Genomic DNA, 16091 nt, shown 5'->3' with positions numbered 1-16091 from the left:
CCGGGGCGGCGAGCGGGAGCCGAGCGCAGCCGGGAGAGGAGGGCTGGCGCGGGGGCGCCCGGGAGGGGGCTGATGAGGCATTATTAACGAGTCGCCACCTAATAAGCCCAGAGCGGCGGGCTAGCTGCGCGGGCTGCGTGCGGGGAGGGGTCCCGGGCCGGAGCGCGGCGCAAACGCGTGGCGCACCGCGGACAGGCGGCGCGGCGCGACGCGACGCGGAGAGCAACCAGGCCGGCGAGCAGAGCCGGGGTTGGGCCCGGGGGCGGACCGCAGCGCCCCCTCGTTCTCGGCGCTCTGGGCCCGCGCAGCCCGGGGTTAGCGGGGCTCGGGCCGGGGAGGGGAGCAGCCCACGCGTTCCGTCCCCCTCCCCCCTGGGCGGGCGGGCCGGCGGCCGGGGGGAGGGCGGGCGGCGGCGGCGGCCCGCTGTATATATCTCCGCGCACCCCGCCAAGTCGCGCACAGCTCCCCGAGCCCAGGCGCCTCCCCGCCCCCTCCCCGCGCTCCGCGGCGGCGGCGGCGGCAGCAGTAGCAGCAATATGGCTGTTGATGGGTGTTCGGGGTGGCGCTGGCGGCGGGAGGAGCTCCCCCGAGCCCCTGCGCCGGCTGCCCGTTGCTAGCTATGGCAAATGGTGGCGGCGGCGGCGGCAGCAGCGGCGGCGGCGGCGGCGGCGGAGGCAGCACTCTTAGAATGAGTGGCAATATCCACGCGAACCTTCTCAGCCTAGACGCGTCCTCCTCCTCCTCCTCTTCCTCCTCCTCCTCTTCCTCCTCCTCTTCCTCCTCGTCCTCGGTCCACGAGCCCAAGATGGATGCGCTCATCATCCCAGTGACCATGGAGGTGCCGTGCGACAGCCGGGGCCAGCGCATGTGGTGGGCTTTCCTGGCCTCCTCCATGGTGACTTTCTTCGGGGGCCTCTTCATCATCTTGCTCTGGCGGACGCTCAAGTACCTGTGGACCGTTTGCTGCCACTGCGGGGGCAAGACGAAGGTAACGCGCGCCCCGGCGCCTCCCCCCTGCGCCAGCCCCGCCGCTTCTCGGCGTCCCCTGCAGCCCACCTCCTCGCTTCTCACAGCGCCGTGCCTCCCTCCATCCCTGCCTGCCTTCCCCTCGCCGCCTTCCCTTCCCTCCGCTCTCCTGGCGCCCGCCTGTTGGGGCTTCGGGCGGCGCGCCGGGGGTGAGGAGTTGCCCCCAACCGGTGCGCTCCGGGACGCGGACGCCAAATCCCGTCCCCTTGTTTATTGTAGGGTTGTTTGTGGCTGCGGCTGGGGCCGGGATGGGAGGTAGGGAGAGCCGACTCGGCGGGCACCGAGCAAGCTGGGGGCCGCTCGGTGCGTGTTCCGCGCGGCTCACCTGCCCGGGCTCGGCTCCTTGTGGTGGGCGAGGGGGAGCACGTCAGCCCGCACTTTAGAAACCTGTTGGGGAGATGAGTTCGTAAAATCAGGAGGGCAGGAAAATCCTTTGAGAAAGGGAGAACATCTTTTGGACTAGGGAATCCCAGGGGAGGAACATGACCAGAGGACGTGCGGGGGACCTGGAGGGGCGAGAGAAAGTTGGGGAGATGCATCCCAGTTTTGGAGGCAACCCGCGGATGCTGCCACTTTAGGAATGTGGCGAGGTCGCAAAACTGATGTCCCCTCCCTCTCCTACTGTTGGAGCAGACCCCCACCCCCACCGCAAGTTCTTCGGCATCTGTATTCTCGCCCCCCTGCCACCGCCTTCAGGTCCCCGGAAATGCCCCCGGCAGCGTGGAGCTAGAGGGGAGGTCCGCCCGAGAGCCCGCCGAGGCCGAGGTTTTCACGCGAGCCTCCTCCCCGACGCTTTTGAGGTGGCTGGATGTCGGCTTTAAACTATTCCTGGCGCAGAGACGCCCACCAGCACCGAGGCTCACTACACCTTATGTATGGTTGCTAGGCTGACTGCCTGGTTTGTCGCCGTCGTGTCCCTAGAGATGTCCTCTCCCCCCCCCCCCCCAGTGGCTGAAGGTGAGAGGTGGCGGGCAGTTTTTCATAGAAAACTGCAGGATAAAAAAGAAAGAACTGGAAAAAAGAGTGACCAAGCTGTTTTCTGTTTGACTAATTTTTAACCTAGGGGACTAACCAGCGCCAGCATTTTCAGAGGGAGGGAAGCTCAAAGGGGATAGGGAACAGTGCAAGGCCGTGGCACATCTCGGTGGGAATGCTCACACCTTTTCTAATAAAGTTAATCCGAGGACACCTCAAACTTCCACGGGGCACAGCAACTTGTAGCAGCCTCCTTAATTGCTACGGGGAGGGAGTAGGTAAGATGGGGGCTATGGGTGACACACAAGGGTGAAGGGAAGCTCGCGATCTCTCTCTCTCTCTCTCTCTCTCTCTCTCTCTCTCTCTCTCTCTCTCTCTCTCTCTCTCCTGATCATTAATTATACATTGTGTTGGGTGCTGGAGCTCAGCTGTGTTTTGTGGTAGCACATTTGTGTTTTGGAAAATACTGGTGTGTTGGAAATAAGGGAGAAAAATAAAAACCATCATTCTCTTCCTCTTCCTCCTACTTCTCCGGAGACCTCCAGATGTTAGTCCGTCAGTTTTCTCTGGAGTTACCTTCTTGGCCATAGCAGTTTCTCCTTACTTGTCAAGGTGCAAAACCACCCACATTCCAGAGAAGCCATTAGGTTAAGCAAAATCCTAACCCCGAGACCCCCTAGACCCAGCCCCTTGCCTAGCCCTCCTGACCAGTGCTTATTCATATAGCCTTCTTATTCACACATTCCCTCTCCTCTGCCTCCCCACCAGTCTTTAGTCTGTGAGTGTTTTTCCTTTACTGAGATTCCGTGCTACCCTTAGAGGTAGAACTTGTAGTTGCATGCATCTCAGACGTTTTCTACACTGAGTGATTTTGGGGAACTTTTTAACGATCTCCTTATCCTTCAGGAACTGGGCAGGCTAGATCATAATGAAAACTTTTTTTTCAGTGAGTCAAAATAAGTTTCAGTGTTTTTGTGATCCTGGGGTTTTAAACACAGCTTCTAAAGTCTTTCTACTCTAGGGGGTACATCAGTGCTACTGCATTGCTTCTGATGAAATGCTGATTGGATCGTTCACATAAAGAGTCTCTTTCTTAAATGATGACCAAGCATAACCTCTGTAAGTTTTCTCAAGAAAATACGTTTTTGGCAATGATCATTAGAAAAAAACAATCCCTAGATATTAGGCTATGTTTTGTAGCTCCAAGACATGCCGAGTTGACTAAACTGGAACTTTCTACAAAGAATCATCTGGGATGAGAGATGCTTGCAGTTGGTTGGGAAGATGTGAGGCCAGTATAGAATGAGATCACGTCACTTTTGGTACCATTAGAGTCCCCTTTAAAACATGCCCAGAATCTCTTAATACTTGCCCCTTGATTTGCTCAATTAAACAGCGTGTGTAGCCATCTCATTTTGACCAGTAGTAGTTACTTAGGCCTTTTATAAGCTTTTCTTTCTACTCTTGAGGTCTGTATTTTTTACTGCAATCATTCTTTTTTTTTTTTTTTTGTCTTTCATTCTTTTTGCTTTCCAAGTATTTGGTAGTCATCAAGACACTGTTCAGAAGAATGCATTTGGCTTCAGTTTGGAATCATTATTTTAGTGTTGGGTTTCTCAAGCAAACTAAGGCTGCTTTTCTTTAGTATTCTACCAGCCCTCAGATATATTCACCCTGATCCTGGTTCAGCCCCAAGATGGTTTGACCCGGAGCTAGGGTTCAGAGGAAGGCTGGTCTTTTTAGCATCTGAAATTCTAGGGGAATAAGTTTCAGCAGGAGCTCCAGCATCACAAGCATTTGGCCTCTGGGACTGCACCATCCTTTCTGAGTAAAGGAACCTGAAACTGGATGTACCTCATGAGGCATCTCATCCTTAGTTCCTCTGGCCTCCGAATCTCAAATCGTGAATGACTTTACTATTCTGAAAAGAATAGTTATGTGGATTTCTTTAGGAAATAAAGAAGAAGGAGAATCCCATTTTCCCCCAGTTGGGAATTTGGGTACAGTCATTCCAGTACTATATTCTTTGCTGTACTTTTTCACTTCATTTTTCTTTCTCTGTTGGGTTTCATCAGAGCCCTCTCTTTACTTGGCCGTGACGTTTCAAGGTCTAAGCCAGTCGTAGACTGTAGTGAACAAGGAGCGGCTCTGGCAGCCTGAAGAAGGTTGTGACCTTGAAGAAGTAGATTAACCTCTCTGGTCTCTTTCCTGGTGTGCAAAATGTGGGATTGAATTCTGTGAGTGCTAATGTCCCTTCCTGCTCTGGGACTCAGTGGAAGCCAGTGGAAGGAGTTGGTGATCTATGGGTAAAGTTTCTAGCTCAGAACATGTTCTGTAACTCTCCAGCCTCGGAGTGCTTATGTGTCTTTATTCCTATCTTCTGCTCTTCCTCCAGCCCACCGTCTGCTTTTCTTTAAATGCCTGGGCAAGCTGAGGCCAGCTTCCTATGGAGCTGTGGTTTGCTGTGGGTCATAGACTCATCCTGCTCTCAGGTGGAGCTGTCCTCCCTGTAGAAGTTTGGAATTGATTAAGGTTGGTCTGCATATAATGAATTATGGAGGTTTGTCTCCACGGCTGTGTCTGAGAAAACAACACGTTTTCTCTGTTAGACTCGTGACTAATATAAACATCAGATCCCATTACGGCTTGGTAATTACCCAGGGTCTGGCCTGACGCATCATCCAATCAGGGCTGGAAACTTCAGTGCCTCAGAATTCTTGATTCCAGATTGGCCCTGGTGCCTCATCTCATCCTGGAGATAGTCTGCATCGGACGAACTACAGATGTTCCTTCGGATCACTTAGGGGGGGCCTTGGAGAAGTGCTCAGGTCCCAGGCACAGGGGAGTTCCAGGTGACCTTCCCTTGTCCTGAGAACTTTTGCTTCTTGTTCCTGGCTCCCCCTGTGGAAATGCACACTTCCGTAGAGATGCTGCAGTCAGACAGACCCGAGTGCAAATCATGGATTCCACACTTGTTAGCTGGGCATCTGTGGCTGGCAGCCCTGTTAAGCATGGTTTCTTCACATGTAAGAAAAGCGTAATGATGCTTACTTTGTAGAATTCTTTTTTTTTTTTTTTTTTTTTGCAGTACGCGGGCCTCTCACTGTTGCGGCCTCTCCCGTTGTGGAGCACAGGCTCCGGACACACAGGCTCAGCGGCCATGGCTCACGGGCCCAGCCGCTCCGCGGCATGTGGGATCTTCCCGGACCGGGGCACGAACCCGTGTCCCCTGCATCGGCAGGCGGACTCTCAACCACTGTGTCACCAGGGAAGCCCCTGTAGAATTCTTATAAGGAGTGACGATGCTGGGTATACAGCACCCAGGAAATGCCTGGCACTTAGCAGGCCTGTAAATGGGAGCTATCATAGCTCCACAAAGTGGCAGGTTTTAAATTTTCTCCTTGATTCCGTGAACTTTTGGCCCTGGAAGGGCGCAGACTACAACAAATAGAACTTTTGAACCGAAAGGGACCTCTAGGCCCTGGAGTCGGTTGTCCTTGGGTCAGACAACCCGTTAGGGTCAGACTGAGATTTGGGCTCATAGCTCTTGACTGTTGCGAGGCTGGCAGGCCGGGGAGGGGCAGCCTAGGAAGGCCCCACGGCTGAGGGCTTGGCAGGATGGCTAGTGCTCTGATGGCGGGCAGGTCAGCGGTGAGCATTGTCGTCGTGGGGCTCCAGGAGCTGCAGACCTAGCAGAAGTGGAAGGTTTTGTGGGCAGGTGTGGCTGTCGAATGTCCCTTGAGAAAGGATGAATTCCACCCCTGTTCTCCCCAGTCCAGAGCCCACAGACCTGTTCCCCTGACAATGGAACAGTTTCCCCGCCAGGGTGCTCTCTACTCAGACCAGCTTTACCCTGATCGCCTCCAGAGTAGTATTTCCCCAAGTGTGTTCTGTGGAGCACTTGCCCTTGCAGTTACATTGTGAAACAAAATTGTAAGTCAGGGCATATCTGCAACCCCCACCTTGGAGTGTCACGTCATGTTCTGGGAAAAGTCCCAAGGGAGAGGAATTGGTTAAACTGCCCTTGGCCGTGCTCACTTTGAGCAACAGGGCCTAGGTGTCACGCTCGCCATGTAGCACCCAGAAGTCAGCCTGTGACCTTGGGCAAGGACGTCACCGCTTTGTGCCTCAGTCTCCTCATCTGTAAACCGGGGGTCCTCGTAGAGCTCAGCCCTTTGGGGTAGGTACTCGCAGGGACCCCACTCTATAGCATTTCCTAGGAGGATACTGGTGACTGCAAGCCACGCGCTGGCTCTGTTTCCGGGTGCCCAGGGTCCTTGTCCAAACATGCATCAGGAGGAAAGCAAGAGCTGCCCTTGTGTTTGGCCTGGGGGAGAAAGGATTCCAAGGGCAAGGCTCACCGCAATCTTCTTCCCTGGATGGGGACATTCGCTGTGTGCCTGGTACAGAGAGTGCTTGCTGTGGGTATCTCTTTCTGACCAGGGCAAAAGGAGCCTGCTGCTGAAGCAGTCAGGTTGGTGTTGGATTCCAATGCCAGGACCTCCTTCCCAGTGCGGGCAGCCGCGGTGTCCCAGCTCACAGTGGCAGTGACCGTGCTAGCCTGCGGATCACAGGAGCCAGCCCCACCTTCCTGGGACTTCAGAGCTGTGGAGCCCCTGCAAGGACACCTCTGTGGTTCCGGTGAGAAGGGCGGTGTTTGTGCCGTGATGCCGCAGCTCCTGGAGCCCTGCGGGGAGCATTGGTCTCCATGAGACCTGCTTGGGGGGCAGGCAAGGTCAGCGTCCCCCAGGACCTCTGAAGTCACACAGCCTTTCTGTGCACAGCAGGGAGCAGATCAAGAGAGGGCCCTTTTTTTGAGATGATTCTGAGTGGATGGAACCCTGGCCCTGGGCAGACGGAGAAGGAAGCTCGGGGGCCCCAGCCTGAGAGGCAGGGGTGTCCCAGCACTCCGGGGAGAAGACTCAAGGGATGTTCAGTTGGGGTGTTAGATCTCTCCCTCCCATGGCCAGAGAGCATCTTAGTCCATCTACTTCTGGGGCCTCTCGCACGTTTACATGTGCACGAATCACCTGGAGAGCCATTAAAATGCAGATTCTGATTCAGAAGGTCCAGGGTGGGCCTGAGACTCTGCATTTCTGACAAGCCACAGGTGATGCCGCTGCTGAGCAGACCATGCTTTGAGAAGCAAGGATCTGGTCCCAGCCTCGGTCTCCAGGCGGTCTCTCTCTGAAGACAGGGCTATTTTTAAATATGGAAATTCTCAGCTCTTCAGCAGTGGGAAGGGATGAGAAGAGGAAGGTTCCCTGTGCCAGGACAGCCAGGTGGAGAAAACTCGGCTCAGGCTTCTCCGCGTTGCTGCCGTTCAGTCTGGGTGCTCCCTGCTAAAGCTGATTGTTCGGGTGTCTGCTCCCTAGGAACCCACAGCGCTGTTGGTTTGGGGCTGGGTTGTGGTGACCAGGGCAGCGTCCTGCAGATCTGTGGGGGTGTGGTCTGTGCGTCGCCCATCAGGCTGTGGGCTCTCCCTCGTGCCGGTGGGTCACGCTGCAAGGGGACTTTCCGCAGTCCCGGATGGCACCTCCCGCAGTCCCGGATGGCACCTCAGCCAAACCACCTTCTTGCAAAATTAGAGGCTCGTGGTGGAGCCAGGGCTGCACTGTGGTGATACTCCGGGAAGCCAGCTGTTGGCCGCTCCCTCCGGGGTGTTTGAAGTCAGCAGGCAGTAAAACTGCCAGCCTGATTTTCCATAGGGACCTCGGTGGGCTTTTCCAAGCGGAGGGATGTGAAAGGATTGGGCTCAAGACCTGATCACGGAGTGGGGAGAGACGTGCGGCACTGTGCTGTGCCACCCTCCAGTGGTACTTCTCGAGAATCCCAGCAGATGAAGCTGGAAGTAGCTCCTTTTCTCAACATACTGTCAGGGTTTTCACAGCTCATACCGTCAGGGGCTTTTTCCTGGAGATGTGCATTTTGGGTTGTTCCATCGTCAAAGGGGAGAACCTGGAATAAACATTTATCGTGAGCATCGTCAGCCTAAATGAAGGACTCAGCATGATGCCCGGCACACAGTAGGTCCTCAGATACATCTTGTGGTTATTAGTGTTGTTGTTTTGGCTTTTATTACATAGGGAGTTCATCCTCTGTTCCAGGAACCAAGCTAGGTGCTAGGGATAAAAATAAGACCCAGTTTGTTTGATGGAAGGATGGAAAAATTCAGTTATCTTCTCATGTCTGGTCTCCAAGTTGCCTGCAAACCCCCTGAGGGCAGGAACTGAGTCATGTAAATACAAGCACAGATATACGTTGGGAGGGCCCTTCCACAGTGATCTGTGGGAGGCTGCGTGGGAATGTTGTAGGTGCAAATACATTTTGCTGCTCTTCTGGGTAATTTGTTAGACGCTATGGAGAAACTCTGGGTGAAAGGGATGGGCTTGAGTCATTTCTGGATTTTAATTATTCATGCCACCCTGGTCTCCCCTGACCGGTGGGTAAGAAGAATTTGTTCACGATGAGCACTTGTCCATGAGGTGGATGAGTCAGGCAGGGAGCAGAAGGACAGCTTCGAAAGAATGGCTGCTTGAAGATGGAATTTGCTTTGTTTTTGGCATTATTTGGGGCATTATGTCTAATTGCCAATTTGGAAATGTAATTGGCACTCCAGGTCCAGAAGGGGTATACTTCACGTTGTCAAGCCGAGCCTCTGAATCGTCTCCCTATAAGATCTCATTACCTGTATGACTAATGCTTCTTTACGTGGCCAAAAGCGAAATTATTTAAAACATCTCATTTACTTGGTATTCTTTATGCTGTTTCATTGGCCTCCCTACCAGGTTTTCCTGGGGACCAGATCCGGTTGACGCTGGGCATTTCAAAGGTAATTAACAGAAATGCTGTGTCCCTTCCTTCTGCTCTTTATCCTTTCCTTGATTTCCTTTCTTTCTTGGTGATTCCCGCCAAGTCCAGGAGCAGAGGGACTGAAGTTTGCAGGTTAGTGGACAACAAATAGAGGCTTGATCTCGCAAGCTGAGAAGCACGTGGAGTTGTGACATCATAGGGGCAGAAAGGTGCTTTGGGGTCGGGGTCCTACCTCCTCCCCAGCACCAGTGCTGGGAGCCCTCGGCCCCATCTCCAGAGGGGACTGGGGTGTTCATGGCCTTCCGAGGCCACCATTCCATGGGGCACAAACCCACCTAAGCATGAATGGAAAGGTCTTTCTCCTTGCACTAACCCCTCTTTGCTTCTCGGCTGTTTCTAGGACACACACATGTCTTGGTAGGTGATAGATTTCAAATTCTAAATCCGGCCCAAGAAGGCCCAGAGCTGGGTGGGGTTTAAGTGTCAGCAATGTTCTTGAGATGTAGAACGCCCTTAACTTTTGTCGCTACCGTGCAAGCCACCTTCTTTTTCTCTCTCATGACTGCTCGATGTCCTCCTTCCCCGGAGGCGGTGAGGTTTCTCCGTGCCCTCTTCCCCAGGGTTTACACAGCAGCCCATCCTGGCTCTTGGTTCTGGTGGTTTGTCCTGTGCAATGTGTCAGGTCTTGTCAGAAGCTGTGGGTGAGGATTTGGCCATCCCTGAGCCATTGGGTCGCCTCTTTGTCACTGGAATGTGCCCAGTGATTCCAAAGTTCAGCTTCTTCCAGAGTTCAGTGCTGGGCTTGGCCGAGAGCAGATGTGATTTGGGGGCAGTACCAGGGATCCAGATGTATGTAGAGTGCAGATCCTTTGTTAAGAAGCCCGCATTGGACTCTGCTTTCTAGGTGTTGGCTCTTCCCAAGAGAGAGAGAACAGACAGTGATCATGAGTTTCTTTTTGGATCATTTAAATACAGCTGCTCCTAGAGTTGAAGATTATTCCTCTCCAACTGCTCATCTTATCTCTTCTCCTCTGGGCTTCTATACACTACTGCTGCCATTTCTCCTATTTTGCTGAGCAGAAAGAAACCAGAAAAGAAAGAGAACATACAAGAGGGGAGGGTGAGGGAGGGCAGGGGGGAGAGGGAGATGTTGACACAAAGAAAAGTAGAATTTCTCGTCTGGGAGCTGGAGGCTGGATAAATACGTAATTGGATGGATTTTGTTTTTAGTCCCTTCCCCTTTGTCTTAATGAATAAATCATGACAAGTGACCTCATGCCCAGGGTGTGCAGCATTAGCATTATATAAAGACCAGTGGGAAGAGCGCTTTCCCTTTTGGAAGAGTTTAGCTTTTCAAGTGAGTTCCCTCTAATGAACTGCTAGCGTGGGGCCTGTGTGGCCCTGTGGCCCAGACACCAGGGGTTATAAGGTTTCTGGGGGCTCTTCCTCTTCGTGTACGTGTTTATGCAGGAGCAGAATTCTTCTCTTTGGGAGAAATTGCCGCATGAGTTTGTTTTCCCTTTACATGACTTTGGAAAGTAGACTTTTTGTGGCTCTGGAAGGGGAAAAAGTAGATGGGCAATGAGTAGCCAATGGAGAACTCAGAGATAAGGGCCCTGAAGGCTCGGAGGAAAGATTTGGAAGATGAAAGAAAGGGTTTATCTGAGGGCCGGGGATTTTCATGACCCACATAAGCTGACCCACCGCTTAATACACTGTTTCTCTTCTTTGTGCACCTGGGAGCACTTTCCTCCCAGTGCTTAGAGGAATTGCTTTAGCTACCCATAAATTACGGCCGTTTCCCTCATAGGTTGTGGCAGCCACAGCTGACCAGGTGGTAAGACTCTTGAAGAGTATAGGAATGGTGTCTCGAGCTGAACCCGTAAGAGAAGTCGATACTTTGCCTGTCTTAAAAAAGAAACCGGGCTTCCCTGGTGGCGCAGTGGTTGAGAGCCGCCTGCCGATGCAGGGGACACGGGTTCGTGCCCCGGTCCGGGAAGATCCCACATGCCGCAGAGCGGCTGGGCCCGTGAGCCATGGCCGCTGAGCCTGCGCGTCTGGAGCCTGTGCTCTGCAACGGGAGAGGCCACGACAGTAAGAGGCCCGCGTACCGCAAAAAATATATATATTTGGTGCTAACTTTGTCTATAAAAAATAATAGAAATGAATAAATCAATCAAGTAAATACAAAAAAAAAAAGAAACCCATTTCTTAAGTTCGTGTGCAACCCTATTTTCCCTGTAAGATCTCTTTTTCAATTTGTGTTTTACACTTTTGTCCTTAGTCCTAAGTGTATATATATTCACTGTAGAAAATGTAGGCAAGACAGAGAGGTGTTTAAAGAAAAAAAGGACACCTCACACCCACCAGGATGGCTACTACCTCAAAACCCAGAAAGCAGCACGTGTTGACGAGGATGTGAAGGAATTGGAAGCCTGGTGCGCTGTGTGTGGGAATGCACCATGATGCAGCTACTGGGGGAAGCAGTATGGTGGTTTGTCAAAAAAACTGAACGTAGAACTACCATATGACCCAGCAATTCCATGGCTGGGTACATATCCAAAAGAAGATACTTGCACATCCCTGTTCATAGCAGCATTATTCGTAATAGCCAAGAGGTGGAAGCAGCCCAAATGTCCATCGATGGATAAATGGATAAACAAATGTGGTGTTTACCTGCAGTGGAATATTATCCATTTGGAAAAAGGAAGGAAATTCCGACGTGTGCTACAACATGGATGCCCCTGGAGGACATTATGCTAGATGAGCTAAGCCAGTCACAAAAGGACACATACTGTGTGATCCTACAGTACTTACATGAGGCACCTAGTTGCACAGACACAGAAGTAGAATGGTGGTTACCGGGGGCTGGGGGAGACGGGGGGCGGTTGTTTAATGGATAGAGAATTTCAGTTTTGTAAGACGAAAAGGTTCTGCACAATAATATGAGTATACTTAATACTACTGAACTGTACACTTAAAATGGTTAAGATGGTAAGTTTTATGGTACGTCTATTTTACCACAATTACAATTTTTTAAAAAAGGAAAAAAAGTCCCTCTAAACCCCACTTCCTGGAGATGGATTTTCATTATCTTCAGACACATTCTTCACCGTGGTGCTTGTTTGATTTAGATGTACCCACAGTGAGAGCAGAACAGATCGAACAGCGTTTCTGCCCATCAAGTCTGGTTTGACGGTGTGTGAAGTTAAGGGACCACTGGATTTTTGATTTTGACATATGAGTAGTTACGGTATCTTAGGCAAGTGATGGTCTCTGGGCCCCAGTTTTGTCATATGTAACGTGCTCTCTGATTCAGTGATTTCAATATACAGCCATTTCTTCAATCAGATTTCAGAGCTATCATTTTTACCTGATAAAGAACCCGAGACTAACTTACTGAAGGCAGTGGGCCCAGGGAGTAGTTCTGGTGCCTCTATGAATCCCAAGAGTGAAATTTGATTGACATGTCCCCAAAACTTCCGTACTGATTTCGATGAGGTGGCATATTTAAGAATTACAGTCTGGGGACAGGGGCCCCATTGGAGATACAGTCACACTTCTCATTAAGAAAAAAAAAAACAACAAATAGTTTTCTGTGACTGTGCTACTACTACTTTTTAAAAAAATAAATAAATAAATTTATTTATTTATTTGGCTGTGTTTGGTCTTCGTTGCTGTGCACGGGCTTTCTGTAGTTGCAGTGAGCGGGGGCTACTCTTCGTCGCGGTACGCGGGCTTCTCATTGTGGTGGCTTCTCTTGCTGTGGAGCACGGGCTCTAGCCACGTGGGCTTCAGTAGTTGTGGCATGTGGGCTCAGTAGTTGTGGCTCACGGGCTCTAGAGAGTAGGCTCAGTAGTTGTGACATCAGTAGTTGTGGCTTACGGGCTTAGTTGCTCCGCGGCATGTGGGATCTTCCCGGACCAGGGCTCGAACCCGTGTCCCCCGCGTTGGCAAGTGGATTCTTAACCACTGCGCCACCAGGGAAGTCCCTGTGCTATTACTTCTAATGACATGGCCACACCACTATGGAGGTTTCAATTTTAATTTCTGGTTTGGGGGAAAGGTTGAAAACGTCTTGGATTATAGACTAGACTATAAACAGTACACTATGATAGGTTGGCTTTGTTGAGGTTGGGAATAAAAAGAAACATCTGATTAAAGAGGAAGTCATGCAAATCCACTTACTTTCGTGCTTTTCCTTAACTCGCCCCAAAAGGCAACCCCAGAGCGAGAATGTTCATCACAGCCCTGTTCCACGAAGCACTCCAGCTGCCAAAATCAGCAATAAGATGACCACAGTTTCTGTGGCAAAGGAGAGGGTATCTGATGGGGTCAGTAACTTCTGAAATACCTGCCTCTCCTGTAAATCGTAAGCAGCTAGCACATCAGACCTGCTGAATAGTCTCTTAGGTTATATAACATTAATCAGATTATGCTACTGGAGCCATGTATTAAATTTCAACTTGTCACAGCTACATTACGTTAACACTTCACAGATCCACAGAGTGCCAGGTAGTTTTTGGGTGTTATTGAGCAAACTGATGATGATGGTAGGACTTGACGAGGCCCAGACAAAAAATACTTCCTTAGATTTTCTATATTGTAGTTTAATTCTTATTGGAGGATGAAGACATCCTGCAAGTATTCCTTACCAAATGAACTAAAATTTTAAGACCGTAGTTTTTGTATCTGCAGGACCAAACAGTTTATTTATGGCCATGAACCAGATAGGACAGAGATTTTTGAAAACTCTGGGAAGCTTTTCATTTTCCAGCGACAGGCAATGCAAGCACTCTGTTCTTAATTGGTCCCTTCTTTAAGTCAGGAGCTGAAATGTCATCATGCAGATCTCTCCTGAGTTGCATGGAAACTAATAAAATCACGAAGGTTTCTATTTGTACTCTATGAACACAGACTGTAATGAAACTGAAACAGCTATCTCCAGGGATGATGCTATTTTAAATGCCAGGCAAGGCTTGACAGCAATTTTAATGGTGAAAAGAGAAGCCAGCAAGTGAGCGCTTCCGTTCTTTCCGACCTGCCCCACCAGTGACTTTTCATCCCTGCTTCTCTTTGCTTCCTGACCTCTGAAAGAATTCGCTTAAAACAGAGACCTGTAGGGCTTCCCTGGTGGCGCAGTGGTTAAGAATCTGGCTGTCAGTGCAGGGGACACAGGTTTGAGCCCTGGTCCGGGAAGATCCCACATGCCATGGAGCAACTAAGCCCGCGTTCTAGAGCCCACAAGCCACAACTACTGAGTCCGCGCACCACAACTACTGAAGCCTGCGTACCTAGAGCCCGTGCTCCACAACAAGAGAAGCCACCGCAATGAGAAGCCTGCGCACTGCAACAAAGAGTAGACCCCACTCGCCACAACTAGAGAAAGCCCATGCGCAGCAGTGAAGACCCAACGCAGCCAAAAGTAAATAAGTGAAATAAATAAATTTATATAAAAAAGAGAGCTGTAATTGCTAGTACAGCCTGTCTGCCACCTGTTTTATTTTATTTTATTTTTTAAAAATATTTAGTTGGCTGCACTGGGTCTTAGTTGTGGCATGCAGGATCTTCTTTGCTGCGTGCAGGATCTTTAGTTGCAGCATGCGAACTCTTAGTTGCAGCATGCGGAATCTAGTTCCCTGACCAGAGATCAAACCTGGGCCCCCTGCATTGGGAGCACAGAGTCTTAGCCACTGGACCACCAGGGGAGTCCCTACCACCTGTTTTAGAAAACAGCACCTGATTCTCAAACATTCTCTCTTGGCCTTTTCTCTCCCTCTTCAGACATTGCATTGATCTCCACACTTACTGGCACTTTTGTTTTGCTAAGTCTTTCTATGTGAACTGGAGTAACTGGCTTTTTAGGGAAAAAAATTAATAAACTCTTGAAAGTAGTTACTATGCATGAAGCACTCTTTTAAAACTTATGTTTATTATGGTGTTTAAACCTCACACTCCTGTGGAGTGAACACCTTTATGATTCCCAGTTTACAGATTAGAAGACTGAGGCATACATAATACTTTTTTTTTTTGGATAAAAAACTTTGAGTGTTTACTGTGGTTCTTGTAGTTTCTAAGCTCTTTATATTATTTAGTCCTCACAACAACCCAGTGAAATAGGTGGTATCATCATCCTCCCTTACAGGACAGAGGCGTGGAGAAGTTGAGTGACTTGCGCAGGGTCGCACACTGGTGAGGGAAGAGCCAGGTGTAAATCCAGGCAGGTGGGCAGTGGAGCTCACGTGTCTTAACCCCTGCACTGTTCACCTACAGTCATACGTCACACCTCCTGTAGTGGTAGGTGGGCTCTGCTCAGCTCATCCCTGCCACGGAGTGAAGGAAACTGTGAAGACATAGGACTGAGGAGAGGAGTCATTGTGTGGAGACTCAGGCAGCCATCCCTAGGTGAGATATGAGATCCCTTGGACAAGTTCAGAGAGTTCTATACTATCCAGATAGAAACGAACCTTAAAGGGTATCTAGTCCTTTTACTCTCTCTATGCCTTGGTTTCCCTTGCTGGAAAGTAGGTTAATTCACCTTTTCTCTACCTGGTGTGCTGTGTGCAGTTGTGCAGGTTGCTCACTGCACAACTATAGGGCTGCCATGAGATTCACATCAAATAATACATGATTGTACTTTATGAACCAGGGCACATATACCATATCCCTGTGCTGGGGGGTAGGTGGAGGCACAGAATACATATTGGGGCATTTTTCTGAGTATCAGTCTTCCTAGAAGTTTTGGATAAAAACATAGTTTTAATATTAACACATATGGAAGAAATTAGCAGAGTAGGATGCAGAATTCACACGTATTTTAAAAACCTTGAGAGGTACGTGTGGGGCTACGGGGACACTCATATGCAGAAGAGCGCGGAGTAGTGAAATAGTTTGACACCCACCAGCAAAGGCTTATCAGTAAACTCTGAACCAAGCATCCTAATGTGGAATAGATGCCTTATTATTCCCACATGCTATTTGCTCATACCTCAAGCTCCAAAACTGTGTTATTAAAATAATGGAAATTCTATGAAAAGCAAATAAATATCTCTGAATTCCCTGGTCTGCTATAAATAAAGTGCATTTTGAATGTCGGTGGGACAGAGAATTTAATCTGCACACTGAGAAGGAGGTAGTGGTAGCTTACTCAGTGGTTATGAATCTTTCCCTTAGAAAGATCGATTCCTTGCCCCTCTCCACCTCCACGGCCTGGAAATACATTATTGTATCACATTATGGATTTCTTTCTAGACCATTGGGCATTGTGGCCTTGTGCC

At 50.1% G+C, this 16091-nt stretch overlaps 1 protein-coding gene across 17 annotated transcripts in view; it reads left to right on the top strand.

The window, feature by feature from the left end:
* The first annotated feature begins 243 nt into the window (after nucleotides 1-243).
* KCNMA1 (potassium calcium-activated channel subfamily M alpha 1) overlaps nucleotides 244-16091 on the top strand; it is a 749169-nt gene continuing 733321 nt past the window's right edge. For 4 of the 17 annotated variants that reach the window (XM_012534197.3, XM_049697229.1, XM_004273046.4 and 1 more), the window contains exon 1: nucleotides 464-988. In XM_012534197.3, the coding sequence (XP_012389651.1) occupies nucleotides 620-988 (369 nt within the window). In that variant the 5' untranslated portion in view covers nucleotides 464-619. Of the gene's footprint in view, nucleotides 989-16091 lie in introns of all 17 variants that reach the window. The other 13 variants (XM_049697236.1, XM_049697232.1, XM_012534195.3 and 10 more) reach the window with 6 other exon arrangements.

This window comes from Orcinus orca, chromosome 14 (genome assembly GCF_937001465.1).
Source record: "Orcinus orca chromosome 14, mOrcOrc1.1, whole genome shotgun sequence".
NCBI lineage: Eukaryota > Metazoa > Chordata > Mammalia > Artiodactyla > Delphinidae > Orcinus > Orcinus orca.
The sequence above is the reverse complement of the archived record's forward strand: the minus strand, read 5'-3'. Positions and strand labels throughout refer to the sequence as shown.